Genomic DNA, 21,800 nt, shown 5'->3' with positions numbered 1-21,800 from the left:
AGAATAGAGCCGTATTCTGGGATATTACGGGGTAATATGCGCGTTAAAGCGGCTATTTCCCAGTGATAGTGACTAGAGGATTTCCAAGCGGCCTTGTGTGTAGTTGAGGCCTGGTGGCTGCACACCACGGCCTGCTGTGTTGTGGAGTAGAGCTGGTAGTAATCGCGGTACTACGAGGGCTTGACACATACACGGTACTATTCAGCTAAACCAGAGGTGACGACATCCCTCCTTCAGTTTGCATTTTGCACTTTGGGTCTTGTCTAGATCAAGTTAACAGCTGTTATATACTCTATATTATTATTATTCTATATATTTATACACCTAGGCCTGCCATCATGAAAAAAAAACCCTGTAGTAATCCTATGATACACTTTAGAGAGATACTATACAAATATCACAACAAAGCATTAAAATATCATGCAGCTATTGCAGGTGAAAAAAATATACCATAGAAAATGCCATGCGAGGTAAAAAATACAGTAAAGTACGATAAGGTCACTATAATTTCACCATTGGGAATAACAGACACTATGTAAGTCCCTATAGGAAAAGGCCTGTTATAGTGATTTTTCATTAGGCCAGGCAAAATTAGTGGACGACATAATTGTGCGTGTATGCATTAAGACTGTAATGTGTTTATAGCCTATGCATTATCAAGTCAGGTCGTTTTATACTCGATATAACAGTGAATTGTAGCCTGCATTTCGCTTGGTTTTAGCGCGTTCACGCTCAGTGATGCAGTGTTAAATGAAAAGGTGAAACCATGACCTCAACTTGGACAACCACCAGTATGAACAAAATTAATTATGCTTTCAGAAATGCTTTAATTGATCTTTTCCCCCTCACATAACATACATCACTCAGCTGCTGCTTACTATGGTGTTTACTATGAATTTATGCCAGCCTATAAAGGGGGGTAAACTCTGTTCTACAAATAAAGAGATGGGTAAACTGAGGTTAGGTGGGTTTTCTCTGCACTACATTCATACTTGATGAGCAGAAAGTTGGCCTCCACTGTGATCACAGCTGAATATGAAGCACAGGAGATGCGGGCCTACTATAGCTCCCATATGGGCTTCCATGCTCCACATTTCACAGAGGGGAGTGTGAGTTGCGTCAGTTTGTCTTTAAGCTGTTATCATTAGGCCCATGACTCTGACACCAGCTGTTGTACACAGTGCACTACTGAGTAAACACATGTAGCATACCTCTATCGTGACCAAGTAAGGGAGCCTGCCAAATTATTTTATGGCGGCTGTTCCGCGGCTGTCTGTCCTAAATAGGGATTTACATATAGCACAGGCTGTGACTGTTAGCTTTCTAGTCCTATGTGCACTATCAGCTACCATTACATAGATGTTTGCTGTGTGTGTGTGTGTGTGTGTGTGTGTGGCCTTGAGACAGGCGGCACTCATCTCTGGAAATGGATTTCTCTCGAGCCGGTATGATGTGGCAGATATTAAAAGGACTTGAATGAATGCTAGCCTTTACAGACAGGCAAAACAGGAAGGCAGCCAGGGGAATAAAGACAGGCAGGCAGAGAGACTGGTGAGAGGACAGAGAGAAAAATAGGGACAGACAGGTAGACAGGTAAGTTAATAGATGGTCAGACAGCCACAGACAGACAGACAGGATGGTAGATAGACACAAATCCAGATGGATTTGACAGAGAATAACAGAGAAGGGGTGAAGATCTTCAAAAAGGTGACCATGATAATAGGAGAGTGTTTTGATTCTCTCTGTTATACACTTGTTGTTGACGTTTTTACTGACACGCCTGGCTCAGTGGAAACTCCTGTACTGGAAGAAATGAGGCAGAACCCACAGCAGCACAGACCTGCAAACAAACCAGTTAAATGACAACAGTCCCTCGTTCAATCCCACAAGTCAGCAGCAAAATCAATCTTTTTTTTTACTTTCTCAATGGGGGAATGACTGTGAATGACTCCGGTGTGGAATAAGAGATATTCTGAATGACTCTGGGATGGCTAAGAGCGATGCTGAATGACTCTGGTGTGGAATAACAATTATTCTGAACAACTCTGCTATTCTGAATGACTGCAGCACCAAATGAGAATAGAAATAGGCAGACTAAGAGGAGAGAGGAGAGGTAGGAATCAATATTAGAAAGAGAGAGAGAGCGTGAGAGAATGCAGAGGATAAGAATGAAATTGTAATAGTAGCAACAGAGAGCGAGAGAGAGAGAGAAGGAGGAATAAAGTAGCGGGAAGTTAGGTAATGGTCTTCCACAGGAAATGGAGATTGTAGGGGCGGATTGAGTCTGCTATGAAATACATAGATAAAGGTCGCCACTGAGAGAGAGAGAGGGAGAGAGAGAGAGAGAGGGAGAGAGAGAGAGAGAGAGACAGATTGGAGACTGACAGACTAAGTGAGAAAGTGTGTGAGAGAGGGAGAGAGAGAGAGAGAGAGGGAGGGTTTCAGAATGCGAGCGAACAAGGAATTCCCCCGCCTCTACTGCCCCGGCCAAGAAACCGTAGTGTGTGTGAGAGTGTGTGTGAGAGAGAGAGAGAGTGAGTGAGTGTGTGTCAGTGAGTGCATGCATAAAGGCTTGTCTGGGCAAGCACTCGTAAAGTGCTCCTCACTATTTCCATACTGTGTTGTAAGCCTACATTGTGTTTACCCTACAATATGGCCTCCTGCTTTCAGCATGTACCTGGTATGGATGCAGGCTTTGTGTAATGTGAGTAGAACCTGTTATGTAATGAATTAATGTGTAATGAATTTGTAGATGAGTCAGATCCATTACTACTCGAGTATTATGGTGCATCATTTTTGCAGGGAATACATTTCTCAAAATGTTTCCTACTATTAAAAACGCATGATCATTAGGTCTCACTTTGCCTCGTTTTTACCTTGAATCACTTCGAAACGGCTTGAATGTTTTTGTAGATGTTACTTTGGTTTTGATTTAATCAGTCACTTCTCTCAACGCCGTGCAGTTAGCTACCTTGTGCGGTGAATAGGCTGTGTGCACGTCACAATGCGTTTACCACATGAGTAATCCACGCTCGCCGTTCCCTTGCTCTCTGTTTCAGAGTCTCTGGAATAAGGTGGGAAAGCGCCGGAGTCGCGGAACGAAGACGAGACAGGATGAGAGAGAGAGGCCCCGGCAGAGGAGGAAAATAGAAAGGAAAGGAAAGGAGGGGGAACGAGAAAAAACAAGGCGGGCAGAGAGGAACGCCAAGGAGAATCTCTGGGATAAATAAATAAAAAGACTTGTTTGGAGGAAAAGGGGAGGTAAGAAAAGCTAGATGAAAAGATGAAGCCGATAAAGAAGCAGGGCCGGCGCTCTCCCCCCTCCACCCGGGCCAAAGGGGGGAAGCGCCGCGGAGAAGGAGGAGAGAAGAGAGACTCCGACGAGCACAGAGACAGAAGCAGATCCCCCAAAAACCAAACTCCTTCCTCCTCTTCTTCTACTTCTTCTTCTTCTTCTTCTTCACACTCAGAGTCCTCCCAGGAGGAGCCAATCAGGACGCGGGCCGCTTCGGACGGGGAGGGGCTTCACAGAGACGGCCAAAGGCTCTCAGAGACGACAGCAGCAGTCGTGATGGATCCTGGGAAATTGGCGACATCCGTGGACGATAGGGCGGGGAGGACAGCTGTGGGTGGTGACAGCGGTGGCAGTAGCAGCAGTAACAGTAGTACGCCAAGCGCTAACAACAGCCCAAACCCCGCCTCCAGCCGAAAGACGGCCACCTTCAAGGCGCGCGTGCCCAAGAAGAAGTACACCTCTGAACACTGCTCGTCTACTGCTGCTGGTAGCCATAGCAACCCCGCCTCCAGCACCCCCACTCCCCCTCCTCTGCCTCTGAGCGCCGTGGGTCCCAGCGTCATCAGCCAGGGATTGACGGGAACAGGAAGTGAAGTCGGCGGTTCGCACCCAGAGAACAACAGTCAGAGTAGGAGGCTGATGGAGGACTTTCACAGCAGGAGCGCCGGCACGGAGGCGCCTCAGGGCGGCTCCCCGGGACCCCCCACCCTGCTGCTGAGCGGGGAGCGGGAGAGGCTGGGGGGAGGCGAGGGGGTGAGAGAGGCGGAGCACGTCTCCCCCAGCCCCCTGCCCCGCTGCTCCTCCACGGACACCGCCAGCGAGCATTCGGCCGAGCTGGAGGTGGTCGGAGACACGCACATGCTCACGCCTGCGCACGCCCAGACGTCTGTGCACGCGCCCTCCAGTCTCCCTGACGCGCTGGCCGACGCCCTGGCCAAGGGGCTGAAGAACCAGCGCGTGCTCGCCCGCCTAGTCAGGAGGAGAAGCGACGAGGACGTGGGTGGAGAGAGGCGGGACGGAGGGGGGAGCGCGGATTCGGTGTTTCGGGCCGGGGTGGTGCGTAAGGTCAGCGGCGAGTACGGAAGCCTGGAGGTGCAGCTGAACGGGGAGAAGACGCTGTGCCGTTATCCGTACAGACACGTCGCCCCCCCGGGGGTGGTGGACATCATCCTAGATGCCTCGCCGCCCGGTGCCCAGCCCGTCCCGATCGGCACCCGCGTCTGCGTCCCGTTTGGCAATGAGGAGGGCAGCGAGGGGCAGTGGCAGTGGTACAGAGAGGGCGTGGTGACCCAGGTGGACACACACCCAGCGGTGGCCAACCCCTACCGTGTCCTGCTGTCTGAGGACAGAGTGCCTGGGACCGAGGAGGGGGGCGGCAGGGAGCCGGCGGGCGCCACCCAGGCCGTGTGGGTGTCCCGACAGACCCTCCGCCTCGTGGTGCCGCCCTGGGACCTGGACCTGCCCTCTGGAGGGGGGAGAGAGGGAGGAGAGGGGATCAGAGAAAAGGACAGGGAGCGGGAGGACAGGGAGGAGATGGAGGTGGAGCAGGAGCTGTGTCGTCTGAGCCGGGGTTTGACGCCCGGCGTGGGGGCGGTTTTGGGGCGGGGACTGCCCTACCCAGGCATGGCCCCCACCTCCTCCACATCAGTCTCCAGCATCAGCTCTCCAGTCACCCCGGCCTCAGTCCTCACCCTGGTTCCCGGCCGCGACTGGGAGATCGAGCAAGACAGGGAGAGGGAGCTCCAGAGAAAACAGGAGAGAGAGAGGGAGAGGGAACGAGAGAGGGAGAAGAATGTTCTACAGCAGCAGCAGCAGCAACAGCAGCACCACCCATACATGCCACTCACCCCCGAGGAAGACATGGAGGTGTCCCACTTCAACATGGTCCCTATGGGGCCGATCATACCAGGGGCCAAACCCATGGGGCTGCCGCAACACCGGCACATCCTCTCCAAGCCCCCGCCCGGCTACCTCAGCTCCCACCTGTCCGTGGTGCGGGGCATCGGGATCCCCCCTCCCCACCTGGCCTTGAACCCCCACCCCCCTCCTTCACCGGTCCTGCTAGGCCTCGACCCAGCGACGGCAGCGGTCGCAGCAGCCGGTGCTGCCGTTATCACCACCCCCCAGCTCCCCCCTCTCCCTCCCATCTCCTCCTCCACGCCATCCTCCTCCAGAGCAGACAAGGCCTCAGGAGGAGGTTCTTCTGGGGGAGGAGGTGGCGGCGGCGGCTCCGGTTCCGGTTCAACCTCCTCCTCCTCCTCCCGTTCTCGCACCCCACTGACGGCCGCCCAGCAGAAGTACAAGAAGGGGGATGTGGTGTGCACGCCAACGGGCATCCGCAAGAAGTTCAACGGGAAGCAGTGGAGGAGGCTGTGCTCCAGGGAGGGCTGCTCCAAGGAGTCCCAGCGCCGAGGATACTGCTCCAGACACCTGTCCATGAGGACCAAGGAGATGGAGGCCAGCGGAGGAGGCCGGGAGCGAGGAGGAGCCAGCAGCACGGGGACCCTGACCCCCTCCGACCTACAGCTGGGCGGGGGGAGAGCCAGCTCAGAGTTCGACTGGGACGAGACGTCACGGGACAGCAGCGAGGCCAGCAGCCGAGGAGGAGACTCCCGCCCCCGCCTGGTCCTCCCCTCCCTCCTCCCCCAGGATCTGTCCCGCTTTGACTTTGATGAGTGTGAGGCGGCGACCATGCTGGTCTCCTTGGGGAGCTCCCGCTCAGGCACGCCCTCCTTCTCCCCCATCTCCAACCAGTCGCCCTTCTCCCCCACCCCGTCACCCTCACCCTCCCCTCTCTTCGGCTTCCGCCCCGCCACCTTCAGCCCCATCACTGCCCCCCCTTTGCTCACCCCGCGCCGCCACCGCCAGCTCAGCGGCACCAAGCTGGGCACGCCGGGTGCTGAACGAGAACGCCACCTGTCGGGCATCGTACCCACATTTCAGACCAACCTCACCTTCACGGTGCCCATGAGCCCCAGCAAGAGGAAGCTGGACCCCCATCCGCCCCCACCGTTGCCTGTGGTCCAGGACTACCAGGCCAAGCCGGAGCAGCAGCAGCTGGTGGGGCTCGGAGGGATGGTGGGGGACCCCACTATGGGTCTCAGCCCGGCCGCCTTCAGAGTCCTCTCCCCCCAGAGCCAGCCCACCACCCCCTCCTCCCTCTCCTTCCCCCGGCCCCGTAGCGCCACCAGCAGGCCCCCGTCCTCCGCCGCCTCCACCCCTCCACCCATGCTGGTCTCCCCCACCCCGCCCTCCCCGCTGCCTCAGGAACCCTCCCCGCGCCGCATCGTGCCGCTCCGTGACTCCCCGGTCATCGTTCGCAACCCTGACGTCCCCCTGGCCAAGTTCTCCGACGGCCCGTTGGGGAGGAGAGAGAGGAGCAGGTCCAGGGAGCACAGCCAGCCGCCCCACCTGGCCCCCCCAGGCCTGCAGGCCCCTGTCCCCATCAACGGGGCTGCCACCAACGGAGCAGTCCTCCTCCGCAACCCCACGTCCACACTGGTCCTGGTCACCTCCAGCTCAGTAAGTCACTGTTTTCACACATGTGCCAGTTACATTTTCTTGTGATATTTGATCATTTAGGCCTTTGAAACCTGTTAAAGATCCCATGAAACGGCATGCTTACTTCCTTGATTTGATGCATTTCCCATTGAAACAGGTTTTTGGCACATAATACAGTGAGGGATCATTCAAAAGTCTAAACCAAAGGAATATCAGTCAGGGAGATAAAGGTAGTTTTATTTGATGGGAGGGGTGGAGGGGCCAGATTATGTCAAAAATCTGCAATGGTTTTATTGGTTGACGTTTTTGTTTACGCCTACTGATGCAGCATGTGGTCACCATTAAAGAGAAAGTAATGGGAGTTCATTTCATGGAGACTTTAAAGCTCCTTTGTATAATTTCAGTTATAATTTCGATTTTGTTAATGAGAACATAAGCAATCTTGTTTAAATTTCTAAAACGCTTTTTTGTCTGACAAAAACGACGTACTATCAGTCATAGATCTGGCAAAATTGTCCATCTATATTGATTCAGAATGTTGAATGGATATCATGACTGGGACAAGCATGTACAATGTTGGCCATGATAGAGAAAATCTATGCTAAAAGAGAATCAGTTTGATTAATATACATATGAACAACTCCTTTGTTGATATTTGTAAACTTTTGACATCATGTCAACCTAACTAGCTCCCTCTCTCCTCCCAGTCTCTGACCCCGGCCACAGCGGGCCACGCTGCCCTGTCCAGCCCCACCACCCCCGGGCTGGTGTCCAGCTCCACAGGCTCCATCCTGTCGTCCTCCGGCTCTGGAGGCAGGGACAGGGAGAGGAAGCCCGGGGGGCACCAGGACGCCTCTGGAGGGGCGCTGCCACAACCGGTAGCCTGCCACCCCTCGCCCACCGCCCTGCTGCCGCTCATACTGCCGGCCGAGTCGCCTCACCCAGCCCCGCGCAAGGACATCATCATGGGACGCCCAGGGACCGGTAAGGAGGGAGGGAATGGGAAGAGGGGATGAGAGATCATCAGGGCATCGTGGCCTCGACCCTCACACTCCTTAGATCCAGATTCTGCTGAACCACACTACTACCAGACTGTAGAGTAGGGATGGATGTTCACACTGTAGCTTATCCCATCCCAGTACTTAATGATCTTTCTAGGGTCACAGGAAAGTTATCATGGCACTATGGCTCTGACCCTTGTACACCTTACTATTGTTTGCATGCAGGGTAAGAAAATTAACTTTTTTCTGAGGACATTGTTTTCCCTCTTGATCTGAATGGCCATTTCATTCCCACTCCATTATTCAGCCTGAGATTGCCTCCTTGTTAGCTGTTTTCTATGTTCTGTTGATTTTCCCCTAACCAATCACTAGTGACTGATGTATCCGGCCACTCTGACCTTATTTTCAGTGACACTGATGCTGGGCGTATTTACTAATTTCAGCAAGAATGCCGGTTGTTTTTCTCTTTGCATCTTTGTAAAGACAACTTGTTGGTTGAGGAGGTGATTTCAACAAATATTATTCTGCCGAATGGCAATGAAAAACCATTGCACTAACAGTTCAAACTTTAGTCCCGCCCGCAAAGGCAAAGATTGTTTCTCTGAGTTAGAACAAGCTGTTGACTAGAGCAACACCAGACTGAAAAGTGGGCGGGATGCGATTCAGGAGTCTGGAACCAGGCTAGATTTTGGGGGGCATTGAACTATGAAATAATACATTTACATGGCATATTGGGATATAAACACACAATTTGTACCTCTAAGATTTGTTTTATTTTAAATCATAATATACCCTCTGTAAGCAGAGTAACAATACTGCTTCAGGCTGCATACTCTGCTCCATTTTTCCTCGCCCAGAATGCACTGGAAAGAATTGCCCGGTCGTAGGCTCCCACAAATCACCTACCGGGACCAAGGGGGACAGTAGTTGCATTCATGCGTAATATTTGACAACTCAACAAAAAATGTGACTAGGGTGAAATGCAAAAAAGGGTACTTGTAATTATCTGCATTTTCTGAACTCTCTGGGGTTCATTTTTGCCCCAAGCCCCTGTTAATTTCTGACCCTGGTTGCTTGTAATGTTGGTGAAACAGGAATTTACATTTATTCTCCTCTTGTACTCATTGCCTCCACAGACGAGAGCAGCAGCTAAGTGTCTAAAATGTAAGATGTAAATGTAGGAAGGAGCAGGAGGTGATTTGAGGGAGGATAAAAGGGGGTGATGTTGCCCTTGTCAGCACAAATTTAATGCATCCACTTTATAACTGTGGATTCCGACAAAATGTTGTAAAAACATTTTATCAGCCCATTGTGCAGCTTGTTAAATGTAAGCAAATTGGCTGCTGAGAGGCTTGGGTTCAAGATATGTTCAATGTCACTATGTGCGTTCAGGAAGCGAGGCGTAGTCGCAACCCTACAGGTGTAGTGAAAATCCAGGAATGCAATAAATAACAAAAAGGTCTTTCCGTTCTGAATTTTAATTCTAAATCTCCTGTAACCCCTTTCTGAATGAATGGCGTTTCCTTGACTTGGTTCATATGACTTTAGATTGAAATCCTGTTTTCTGAGGCATGAAGATGTGGGAAGTTTTAAAATAATATCATTGTGTGTAATTTGTGACTCAGTGTGTGTGGTGTGAGAGTTAATGAGTGTGCTTGTGTGTGTGTGTGTGTGGGGGGGGTGTCACCCATTTCATGTGTGTGTTCGTGTATGTGTGCGTGTGTGAGAGAGAGATAAGGGGTGTTTCACTGGAACTTTAAAGGGCGAGAATATTGACATGTCTAGACATGCAAGACTGAGAGCACAAGTGAGAGCAACAAGGACATTCACACCTCCTCTGTCTCTCTCTCTCACACACACACACACACACACACACACACACACAGAGACACGCTCATCCCGATGTAGCAGACAATCAACAACCTCAGACAGGGCACCAAGGGCAAGTCCGGCGTGATGTGAATGTGTTTCATCCCTCTCAGCAGAAAAAGGAGTAATCGTATTGCCGGCGTGTTGTCATGGATACACTGTTTCCGTCGGTAGAATTAGCGCAGTAAAGCGTCGAGGCCTGAGCTGATTACCGGAGCGCGCTTTTTTTCTTCTCTCTCCCTCTCACATCCCTCGCACTGCCGCTAACACTTTACAGCCACCTGCCTCTGTAGCGTAACGTTTCCTCCTCCATACATTTTTTAAAACACCCAGAGCCATGGAGAGCCCAGAAACAAACACAGGCAGAAAGCAGTGGAGGCCCCACGGCTGGGCTCCATCCTAAATATAGACCCTTAGTGCAGCTCAAGTGCAGCTGCATTAGCATCACGAGTTTCATTACTGTTCTCTGACTACATCTGCAACCCTCGACGAAGAAGCCTGAGATACAGCAACTGTGCAGATGAAGCCCCAAGAAGTCCCAAGCTTTACTTTCTCGCTACACAGCACAGGTGATACTGTGTTATTGGAGGAATTATTTGGAAAATCCTTCAGTGGCAGTAATGGATAGGTGCAGGGCAGGTAGACATCTTCAGTGGCTTTAATTGGCTAGCTACAGTTTTCAGATTTCCTCATCACGACAGCTGTTCTTCCCGTCAGGCGTGTGTCTGAATGGCGCCGCCTCTCGCTAGTCATCACTGTCAACACTTCAAGTAAACCAATAGAGACAACTGGCTATCTGAGTAGTGTTTCTGTCTCAAACATTTTTCACAACTCACCACTGTCAGTGTTTAAAGGCAGCGTGCAGGATTTTTAGACGCCAAGCTGCGGGTCCTTAAATGGTCTGAAGTCAAATTATCTAAATTTGAAGCCTTAAAAAGCATTAAAATGTCTTAAATACAGTAATTAGAGGTCTTATTTTTTCAGCATCTAATGCAGGTTTAATTTTAATTATGTTTAATTTCAGTGCAACTGTAAGATTAGACAGTAATATCGAGTTTGACTGCAAGGCAAACCAAATAATAATAATAATGAGTTTCCAAAAGTCAAAAATGTGAATGGGAACAGTAGTGTCGGTTTTATTTTTTTACATTACTTGCACTTCCAGTTGGTTCGACAGTAAGTTCACACTAAGTTGGACCCTCATGCATGTTCATACTACATCAATACAGGACAGGGTTTATACAATATGCCAAACGTGGACCTCATCATGTCCCTAAACATTTAACTTCCTGTTGTCCTTTTTCTTGCACTCCTACTTTATAGTTCCAGAACTGTCATTAGTTATGTTCAGTTGGAAACTCTGTTTTTTGCCAGCATTTCTTTATTTGTTATTGTCTTGAACCCAATTCTCGGTATCAGTAAAAGGTCTTAAGAAGTCTGACACCTGCAGATACCCTGCTATTGATCAATAATAAGCCTCACAGTTTATTCAGAACCTTTTCAAATCAGTTTCTGTTTCTGATAGATATGTTAGCATTTCTTATGTATATGCTTCTTCTCGGGTGTCATTGCTGAAATAACATAAAGATGCATCATATGGGCAGCAGGGTGGCGTAGTGAGCAGGGAGACCATCCGTCAATCCCCCAAGTTGGCAAGCATCCGCCTAGATATCCATTTTAAATAAGCCACAGCCGGTAAATGGTTAGCTATAAATACACCATTTAAATTCTTTATATGAAGATTATTTATGGAAATGGAAACTGGCCATCGCAGTCGCACTGCTGCAGCACAGAGTTCATAGTTTACAGTACATTCAGGAGTAGAATGAACTGCTGCTGATAAAAGCATGGACTAATCCAGTGGTTCCCAAAGTGGGGACCAATAGTGGCCCTTTAGGGGTCCCCAGGAAATGAGGAATAGTTTAATTTCACTATTATTTCACTCACTATAAACGTTAGCAAAACAAGAGAACGCACAATAATGACTGTTTCTATCACAGGTTTCACTGTCCCCGCTGATAACCCACCTGCAGTATAGACAGTGATGTAATTATCATAGCAAACTACAGACCTTCTCAGGTGGGAAGGGTCCATAGTCTAATGTGTATCTATTTTGGCGGCCTGTGTCATGATATGTTTGGGAGCTCCTGGACTACTTTATTGAGAAATGTCACCACACCCACAGGCACTAGTGTATTTAACAATGAGTCACATGAGTTGATTCTACGTTGATTCTTCTTGAGACTACGCCTTGATTCAGCATAACTCAGTCATTTCAGTAGTAGTTGTAGTAGTCATAATAATAATAGTAGTAGTAGTAGTAGTGGTAGTAGCAGCAGCAGCAACAGTAGTAGTAGTAGTAGTAGTAGTAGTAGTAGTAGTAGTAGTAGTAGTGGTAGTAATAGTACTGGTAGTGGCAGTTATAATAGTGATAATAGTAGTAGTAGTGCTGGTATTAGCAGTAGTTGTATAGTAATAGAGATCTGTGTACAAATTAAGATTATAATCTGTAGTCTTCTTGGCTTGTTAGCGTTGTTAGCATTTCTCATTGGAACCAATGGACATGGTTAGCTTCAGCTCACATTCGCAGTGTCACAGTATCTCTTTAAAATGCGTTCAGCCGCAGAGACACAGTTCAGAGTCCACAGCTCGGCAGCAGTGTGGCTGTCTAGACGGTCCGTAGTCTGGAGTCTGGAATCTGTGTGGATAAAATAACAGGTTCCCTCATCACATCACATGACCCTTCAACTTACAGTATCCTGGGGGATGGTCTGCATGCGCGTGTGTGTGTGTGTGTGTGTGTGTGTGTGTGTTGGGGGTGGGGGCAGAGTAACAGACTGAAAATACAACTCCATTCATGGTCTGTGGTCTCTGGCAGTTTCTCTGACTGTAGTTTTTAGTAGTATTTTGGCACATTGCTGGCTGATGGTCACGTAGGATTTCACATGCTGCCAGAGGGCAGACCGCTACCTTCTGGCTGCAGTTCCTGCTACTGAGACACATAAACATAAATTACATTTTACCTTTGTCTTTGTTTCTCCCTCTCTCTCCCTCCCTCTCTCTGTCTCTCTCTCTCTTTCTCCCTCCCTCTCCCTCTCTCCGTCTTCCCACAGTTTGGACCAACGTGGAGCCTCGGTCGGTGCCAGTGTTCCCTTGGCATTCATTGGTCCCTTTCCTGGAGCCCAGCCAATCAGGAGCAGCTGCCCAGCCCGCTGATGGCCAACAGCTTGTCAATCAGAACAAAGGTAGCTCATCACCCCACCCCTTTTCTCTGGACATGCCATCATGGCATTTTCTCCAAGAGGGAGAGAGAGGGTGGATTTCACCTCCCGTGTCCGAATTATAGCAGCAAGTCTTATGTTTCCCAAATAACAACCAAAGTCTTTGCCTAAACAGAAAAATATGAATGATCGTCAGAGAAACGACCAACCTAGTCACAAGTGTTTCCGAAAACGGAGAAAAATATTTTTGTAATGCGTAGATTTAGTCGCTATAGTAACAAACCTCAAATGATCATTTCCTGGTTGTATGAGGTGTTAGTAAGCCATGCGGTCGGGAGGATTTCAACGACTAGGAACTAGATGGAGTTGCAGCTACCCAACTTTGCAGTGGTGGTTTGTTCCAACGACGGTTTTGAGAAACAGCATTTTCGCTAACGACTCTTCCAGTTGCACTTTGGTTAGACAGCAACGCTTTTGGGAAACGCACCCCAGGACACGACAGAGCAGGACAGTAGTAGAAGTAGAGAGGATACAACAGGAAAAAGACCTGGGATTCAAAAAGAGGCAGTCATGTGTAAATGTTGTATACAGTAACTAGTTGAGCTGCCCTTTAGTTTTTATTTAATCTCACTGTTTGCTTGCATGGCACCAGCATGCAAGCATTCTCCCCATGCTGACAATGAAAGGTATTTTGGATAAAGCTTTGCATAATGTCCCTTACCTCCTCAGAGCCTCGTTGTGGTGTGGCCCTGGTGAGTGACGGGCGGACCGGCCCACCAGACGTGGAGCGGGGATCCCCGTCACGCCCTCCCCCAACCAATGACAATCCTCCTGCAGAGAGGGGCGGGGCCGACAGCGAGACAGAGAGCGATACAGACGACCCGTAAGTTTAAAGAGTATTTTTTCTTATCAACTGGCGCTTGATGTTCTGATTTGTGAGATGGTTTTATTTGGACCCCTGTCTGCAAGCCACATTTCATTTACAGCACAATAAAGGTTACAATTCAACTGAACAGTGCAGAATAGAGCAGTGATGTAATCACTGATGCATTTTTTTCGTATGCAAGTGCAGTAATTTATTCATTTTCTATTATTCATGTATTAACTCACTGACTTCTTAAAGTGGGACAATGCACTGTGAACACCTTCACAGATGTCTTGCAGGTTGAATTGTAAAATTGGTTTATCCATAGTCAAAAGCCACAGGATAGTGTGAGAAATGCAGTCGTGAATCTATCTATCTATCTATCCATCCATCTATCTATCTATCTATCTATCTATCTATCTATCTATCTATCTATCTATCTATCTATCTATCTATCTATCTATTTATCTATCTATCTATCTCTATCTATCTTTCTATCTATCCATCTATCTTTCTATTTTTCTTTCTTGAAATTTGAATGCTGCTGTACTGCAATATTATGGCGATTCTAATACACCTTAGATTGTATTGAAAGTTGCCCCAGGAGGAACTCCCTACTTTGCAAAGTAAAGGTTTGTGGCACTCCACTGAGTTCACACAGTTTGCCCTGGAAAGAAAGCCTCTGGTAAAAACATCTGCGTTGTTTACTGTCTCCATGTAAATACTGTACGATGAGCTGAAGGAGAACATGAAGAGTTAACTTCCAAAATAATATGTATCCATTTTGGAAAAAATAATCATTAGCTGTCAGGAAGTGAAATCATTTTGTCAACCAAGGACTTAAGTTGCTTTCTAGCCATTGAAAAAGGACCATAATTTGTTTTGGTTTCACTTTTTTAAATGGTGGATGGCTCATTTTGGAGCAAAACTCTTCATAGATGTTTGCCCCAAGTGTCTGTTTTCCTTATAACTCTGTGTATGACTCAGTTGAGAGCAGATAGTATTTGTAGATCATATTCCACACAGTTTCCTGGCCTAGTTTGAATCACTGCTCTGAAAATTCTCAATGACGTTACGCTGACAACAGGTGCGCTTACGTCAGCAAAACTGAAAAGAAACGGGCAAAAACAAACAAATTTTGAACAGTTGTGTTGATGCATATCCGGCGAGAAGTGGAGATTGTGAGCTTGCACTCATTCCACTCAGTCTGCTGCTGCGCCTCTTCTCTGCGTCTGGCTGGGTTGTTGCTCTTTCAGAGTGACTCAGACGGGCTGCGCGGCTGTCTGGCTGGTAGTGTGGTTTTGAATGTTCTCAGGGTCACCGTGCTCACAAAGGCCGCCACCGAAAGAAACGCTTCAGCAAAACTGGAGAGAGAGAGAGAGAGAGAGAGAAAAAAAAGGCGTCAGGTTCATGTAGACACAGCTTGATACTGACAGCGCTCTCTTCACAGCAGCGAGTTTTAAAATACTTTTTTTTTCCAGTGATGATAACTGTTTTTCTCTCAATGTAAACTGCTTTAAGATTCACCCTGGTTTACACACCACTAATCTATTAGCCTCTTACTCTGCACATCATACATTGCTGCGAGTTGGGAAGCCAACACTAAGCTAGTCGTGTCATACAAACTTATACAACAGATTCCCAGTCCAAAGCACTGCTTTACAGTACTTGTGGCTGTAACTATTGATTAGCTGTTAACAAGTGCTCAGGAGTAACTCAGCTCACTTGTTTGGCTGTCTCCTTCTCTCTGACACTCTCTCTGTTTCAGTTTGACTCTTTCTCTCTCCCAGCCTCTTTCATCTTCTCTTTCGGTCTCTCTGTGGGTTTCTCCATCTCTTATTAGTTGAAGCATTATTAGTAATCTCATTTGTGGTCTTATTGAAGTAATAACCTGTGACATTTTCATACAAATGAATGTCCGTTTTACTACTATTTATCCCTGATTGATATAACACAATAATGACCGATAGCAATCAATAGCCAGTTCATGAAAGCTTTTCCATTGTCTGTTCTAAACACCCGGTGTCTGGCAGCTCTTTCCCGGGAAAAATCCTGTGGCACACAGGAAGTGATGCATTCTACCTTCACGGCAGCAGCAACAGCAGTTTGTTTGGAATAAATAGAAGAGGAACTGTGTAGTTAGCCTGAGCAGTGAAAAGCGAAAAGAGCGCCACCTACAGAAACTCAAACATCAACAGAAAATCCAAGGAAAAAGACGTCACAGGGAAAAAAGGAAAACAAAAAGAAAACACGGTACTGGTTGATTGCCAAGTTACTCTGGGAAGTGCAGTGCCAAAAAACCACAGCACACCAAATCAACAAAAAAAACAGGATCTTGCAGATTACCACTTAAAGATTATTAGTAATAGTGCTCTTATCGTCATAAGGCAGATTTTCTGTGGCTTATACAGTGTAGCATGTGATCCTGATTGAATCCCTTGCATCTCACAATCTCACAGACGCATTACTTGACAAAAACATTTCATGAATTCACAAAGGTGTGAAATACTTTGGAAAATGTCAGAAAAACAGAACTTTGAAAGAGAATCTCAAGTGTGCTTCACCTGTTTTTGAATGCACTGGATGAAACAGAATGTCTGAAGTCAAAGCTCTCCATCTGTCTGTCTGTCTCTAAACCTCTGAATGCCAGAGGGTGAATGAACAGAAAGAATTTAAAGAGAAAAGTGGTAACACAGAGCAATTTGGAGATTTTTTCTGGTACAAAACAATAGTGAATTTTGTATATGGTGATTCCTACGCTTACCTTGTGGGTCTTTATTCATATAAAGCCTAACAACATGAGTGGTTTAAGATGCCTGGTCAGATAATCAAATGACCCGATAACTTTAAAGTGGCAGCAGCAGCCCAAAGGTTAGGGAGGAGGGACTTTTGACTGCAAAGACACTAGTTCAAATCTCCGGAATAGCTGTCTGGACGAGGAAAGTGAAAGAGTAGCTCTCTACCTCCCTTCAACAGCTGCTGCTGAGGAGCCCTTGACCAAAGCACTTCCTCCTCGGTCGCTCCAGTGGAGCTGCTCAGTGGCCAACTGTAGAGGAATGTTTCTTCCTGGCAGCTCCCAGGTATAAATGTCTGCAATTATATGAATGTGAAGCAGGGTGGTGCTGAAAAGGAGCGAACTTCCCATGCATAAATAAACGTTTTAAAAAGAAGACTCAAACTGGGTTTCGGATCAGAGAGGGGAACATTAGGTGCCTCGGTTTTGAAGCGAGCGTTCTGCACATATTGACCAAAATCCTTCCTCCACTTGCAGCTTTTTTCTTGACTTCTGCAGTATAACAGCGTATTGAGAGAGATTAAAGATAAGTTGCAAGGGATTTCCCACAAGCCAAAAACAGCCTTTTCTATTTATGGGCACAAAGATTTTCTTGCAAAGATTTTTTATATTTTTGGCAAAGAGGGTCTGGATGTACCTTTTCCCATTATAAATCAGACTCTTTTTGTAGTCTTGTGGTAGTGGAGTGGTTCTTGATGTGTTCGCATCACAGCCGTAGTGAGCAGAACTGTGGCCTGCTGGTTAGACAGACTGTCCTGTAGCCAGAAGATCGCAGGTTTGATCTCCTCCTCGGCCAGTGTGTCCATCCTGCTCCAGGAGTGTCGCTCCTGGCTGCTCCTGCACTCTGACCCATCTGGTGAAATATGTACATGTGTGTCTCTGAGGGATATGCAAAGGATCAAATACCAAATTAGTGTATAATATGATGATTCATGTTTTTTAAACCCAGACGAACGCAATCTACCGACAGTTTATTTTGAAGAAGAGTTTATCCACCTTTTTCACCTCTACATCATCAAAATTATAACTTGCATGACCCTCTATTCCTTTTATGGATCATGACACACAACCACAAAATGGGGAACTGTGACACCAAATAATCATTTTCAGTTTTTCTCTTTACATCATTATTTATTTTAGATATTCTAGAGGCTGTAAACGTTCACCGTCACATGAAAAAACCTCAGGAAAAGATTTTCAAAAGATGATGATACATTTGTATTTTACAGACATGCGGTAGTATTTTACATTCCATAAATTATCTTGAGTTCCTCCCTAAATCCCTTCATGATCCCTGAGGTTGAGAACCGTCGCTCTGAAGAACTGACTCGTTTTCCTGAAAGTCCCAGAGAGCGATGAATCTCCCTCGACTTCCCGTCTCTGATGTGGCACTCGGTTTCACTTCTTCTTCTCTGTGTGTGTGAATGCAGGTTCTTCCCGGGTGTGGCCAACGATCCTGCGCCCTCTACTGGTCCCATCAAGAGACGCACACAGTCGCTCAGCGCTCTGCCCAAAGACGGAGACAGGAAGGTCAGTCAGCCAGACGGAGGTGTGACCAAGTCAACTTTGCTCGAGTCCCGAGTCAGTCTCAAGTCTTGAAGCACAAGTCTCAAGTCAAGTCCCAAGTCTAAATGTAGAAGACCAAGACAAGTCCAAGTCAAGTCCAAGTCAAGTCCATGTCATTAATCTCAAGTCTCAAGTCCAAATGTAGAACAGCAAGTCAAGTCAGAACAAATCAAGAGTCCAGTATCTATTTAATATCTTAAAGAATACTAAATATCTAGGACTTTTCAATGCAATATGGTTTTAATAGGATAAAAACTTGGTAAGAGCATCAAGAGTTCAATAAATTCAATCATTCCATACAAATTCAGAAAACAGAATTTAAATTCAGTCATCTGCTGGATCTCATCACTTTCAATCTGAATCATTTACACCAACACAAGATCTTTTGTCAAGACTTTAGAAACCTTTTCAAGTCATCAAAGTACAAGTCAAAGTCAAGTCCCAATTCACCAGAACCCAAGGCAAGTCAAGTCTCAAGCCTTCTCTTCATGCATCAAGTCAAGTCTCAAGTAATTAAAATTGTGACTTGAGTCAAAGTCATGTGACTTGTGAGTTCCCACCTCTGGCAAGTAGTCAGTCAGTCAATCAATCAATTGGACAGAAGGACAAAGACAGGAAGGTTATTACTTATTTTATATCACTCACCCACTCCGTTACTCACTCCTTACTGTCAACGTCTTCCCCTCTTTCCCCCCTCTCTGTCTCTCTCTCTCCCCCCTCCCAACCCCCATCCAGAGGGAGAAGGACCACATCCGTCGTCCCATGAATGCGTTCATGATCTTCAGTAAGCGCCACCGGGCCCTGGTGCACCAGCGACACCCCAACCAGGACAACCGGACGGTCAGTAAGATCCTGGGGGAGTGGTGGTACGCCCTGGGCCCCAACGAGAAGCAGCAGTACCACGACCTGGCCTTCCAGGTACACACACGCTCCCACGATGCTTTCATTCACACTTACTTCATTGTATTTCTTAAATGTACTACTTGTTTTGCATGGTCAGGGGTTAAAGTGTTAGAGCTTCGACTCCAACAGAGTACCCATGAGAAATTATTGGGTTTATTTATTCATATTTGTTTGCATCAGCTGCCCTCATATGAACTCTTCAAATATATATAATTAGGATATGACACAACTCAAAAACCTGAGACTCATGCTAAATATCCCTGAGTATCTCGGTCTGTGTCTCTTTTTCAACCTCTCACTCTCTCTCTCTCCTCTCTCAAATTCCCCTTTTTCTGTCTCCCTCTCTCTCTCTCTCTCTCTCTCTCTCTCTCTCTTTCTCTCCCGCCCTCTCTCCCTCTCCCACCCTCTCTCTCCTCCTCCAGGTGAAGGAGGCCCACTTCAGAGCCCACCCAGACTGGAAGTGGTGTAACAAGGACCGCAGGAAGTCGCTGTCAGAAGGCCGCGGGACCCCGAAGGAGCCGCGGGAGAGGAGCATGTCTGAGAGCACAGGTGTGTGTGGGTGTGTGTGTGTGTGTGTGTGTGTGTGTGTGTAAGGTGTGTGTCCTGGGAATTTCCTCATTTTATCTATATTGTTTATCTCCGCCTGTTTGTTCATGTGTTGTTGTGGGCATAAATAAATGATTCAAGTGCATGTGTGTGTGTGTGTGTGCGTGTGTGTGTGTGTGTGTGTATGTGTGTGTGATTGTGTGCACTGTTCATTGCTTAGCATTTGCAAGCCATTGTATAACGTTTGATTTATAGGTAAATATATGTCTTTGATCCTCATAAATACTTTAAATCTTTTTTTATGTGATTTCTGTGTTAGAAAAACTACAATTATCCCATCAAATCCTCATACTATCCATTTACATTTTGTATTACATTTTAGGCATTTAGCTGACGATCTGATGCAGAGCGACTTAAGAGGGCAACAGCTTAATAATCTTAAATACTAACAGCAATAAGCTGAAATTCCTAGGTTATTAACATCAAAACAACTATTAGGATTTTATGGGTTTTATGGAACTGTATCTGAGATTTACTGAGCCGCTAAAGCATGATGTGAAATATGAGATACACTATGATATTTTGTCTTCGCTAAGAGCCTCTCTGCTCTCTCCTCCAGAGCCCCAGTCGGCGTCCCAGGTCCTGGAGGGGAAGGTGGGCGGGCCGGTCTGGCCGGGGGGTTCGGAGCGTCGAGGGGGGGTCTTCGGCGGGCAGCACCCCCGTCCCCGAGCCTTCTCCCAGAGTGCCGTGCACACCCTGGAGCGGCGGGAGAGAGAGAGGGACGTGGAGAAGGTACGGGGTTGTTAATCTCTGGCTTAAGGCGGCAAACAGACTCGGGAGATTTAAAAATGTGAAGCATACCGTTCCAGATCGCTAGCTGCCGCAAACAGGCTGCTTACTTAACAGTGGAGTCCCTCAGACAAACAGCCATACGAGCCTATTTTAATTTCTCCAGTGTTCTCCAGGAGTATGAGTTGGAGCGATGTTTAAACTCACAGTAGAAAGTTAAGGTTGTGTGTTTATTTAATTAAGCCACATCAAGATTATTTATAGAGCGCTTTTAACAGGTTTGTTGCTACAAAGTGCATCACAGAAGACAAAGAACGCAAAACAGATTAAAATACAGACAATAAAAGAACAAGTGTATCACAAATTCCAAGAAACAGGGCCAGTGCTCTTGTCTACGTGTGTGCGTGTGTGTGTGCGTGTGTGTGTGTGTGTGTGTTTGTGAGTGGTTGAACTATACAGCTAATAGCATATTGTTGAAAAACAGTTCAAATGGACTCCTCTTGTCTTTGTGTGAGGGCTTGAGTTGTTGCTGCTCTACAACAGAGACCCCAGTGAAAGCTCAGGGGGGGCTCAGCTTCCAACTTCAAAGGTTTCATTTTCTACTTTCCCACTGCCTTTGAAGGTGTGATACTGTGATGTTTGCTTCTTCACTCTTAATCACAGAGGAGTCGGCCCGCATGTGAGCTCTTTTGTTTTGAAGGCATTCATTCAGTGCCGCTGGGGAAACCATACAATAGTGTATCTGTAGCGCCTGCTTTGATAATACACTGAAAAAGCATGTTTGGAAAAATTCTGTCTAAAGCATTGTTTATCTCTTACTTATGTCTTGTCTGTTTCGATTAATTATTACAAAAGAGTTTATCATCACTGTCCTGCAAAAATATCCTGTCCGCAAAATATACACTTGTCAGAAAAAAAAAAAAAACTTGCTAATTTCTCATCTTACAACAATATGCTACATTAGCAGTGGGATGTCTTAATAAGAATAATACTAACAATAATATTCATAATCATAATCATTGTTATTTGTAATAAAACTTTTGAAAACTGCTTCACAAATTAGTAAATAAAACAACAAAAGCTCAAATCAACGGTAAAAAGTGAAGCAGGAAAGATCAAAGCAGAGCAAGAAATATAAATGCAAAACATACAAGGGAGGTCAAGGCCAATTAGTAAAAGATCATTACATAAAGGTCTATAAAAGTAAGTTTTAAAAAGTGATTTAAAAGATGATAGTGATTTACCAGCCTCAGCCTATGCTCCTCTGACAGATGTTTAGCATTCCTCATGCTTGGAAAGCCTAGCTTAGCAGCCTAGCCTACAAATTATGCCTGTTCTTCATTGATCAGTATTTAATCAATAAAATGAAGTAAAAGTCGTATTATTGTGAAAACGTCAGCAATGAATCTTCACACCTAAGCTGAGAATTTCCACCTCCCACGATCCTCTT

At 46.8% G+C, this 21,800-nt stretch overlaps 1 protein-coding gene across 2 annotated transcripts in view; it reads left to right on the top strand.

The window, feature by feature from the left end:
- Nucleotides 1-21,800, top strand: part of cica (capicua transcriptional repressor a) — a 37,409-nt gene that overhangs the window by 857 nt on the left and 14,752 nt on the right. For both annotated transcript variants that reach the window (XM_071534668.1, XM_071534667.1), the window contains exons 2-9: nucleotides 3,060-6,817; nucleotides 7,504-7,780; nucleotides 12,780-12,911; nucleotides 13,617-13,770; nucleotides 17,977-18,076; nucleotides 18,848-19,030; nucleotides 19,438-19,564; nucleotides 20,181-20,353. In XM_071534668.1, the coding sequence (XP_071390769.1) occupies nucleotides 3,284-6,817; nucleotides 7,504-7,780; nucleotides 12,780-12,911; nucleotides 13,617-13,770; nucleotides 17,977-18,076; nucleotides 18,848-19,030; nucleotides 19,438-19,564; nucleotides 20,181-20,353 (4,680 nt within the window). In that variant the 5' untranslated portion in view covers nucleotides 3,060-3,283. The remainder of the gene's footprint in view (nucleotides 1-3,059; nucleotides 6,818-7,503; nucleotides 7,781-12,779; nucleotides 12,912-13,616; nucleotides 13,771-17,976; nucleotides 18,077-18,847; nucleotides 19,031-19,437; nucleotides 19,565-20,180; nucleotides 20,354-21,800) is intronic.

The sequence above is a fragment of the Centroberyx affinis genome, unplaced genomic scaffold (assembly GCF_046629955.1).
Source record: "Centroberyx affinis isolate AG114_WGS23_722 - 3 ecotype Tasmania unplaced genomic scaffold, CSIRO-AGI_Caff_v1 ptg002601l_1, whole genome shotgun sequence".
In the NCBI taxonomy this organism is placed as follows: Eukaryota; Metazoa; Chordata; class Actinopteri; order Beryciformes; family Berycidae; genus Centroberyx; species Centroberyx affinis.
The sequence above is the reverse complement of the archived record's forward strand: the minus strand, read 5'-3'. Positions and strand labels throughout refer to the sequence as shown.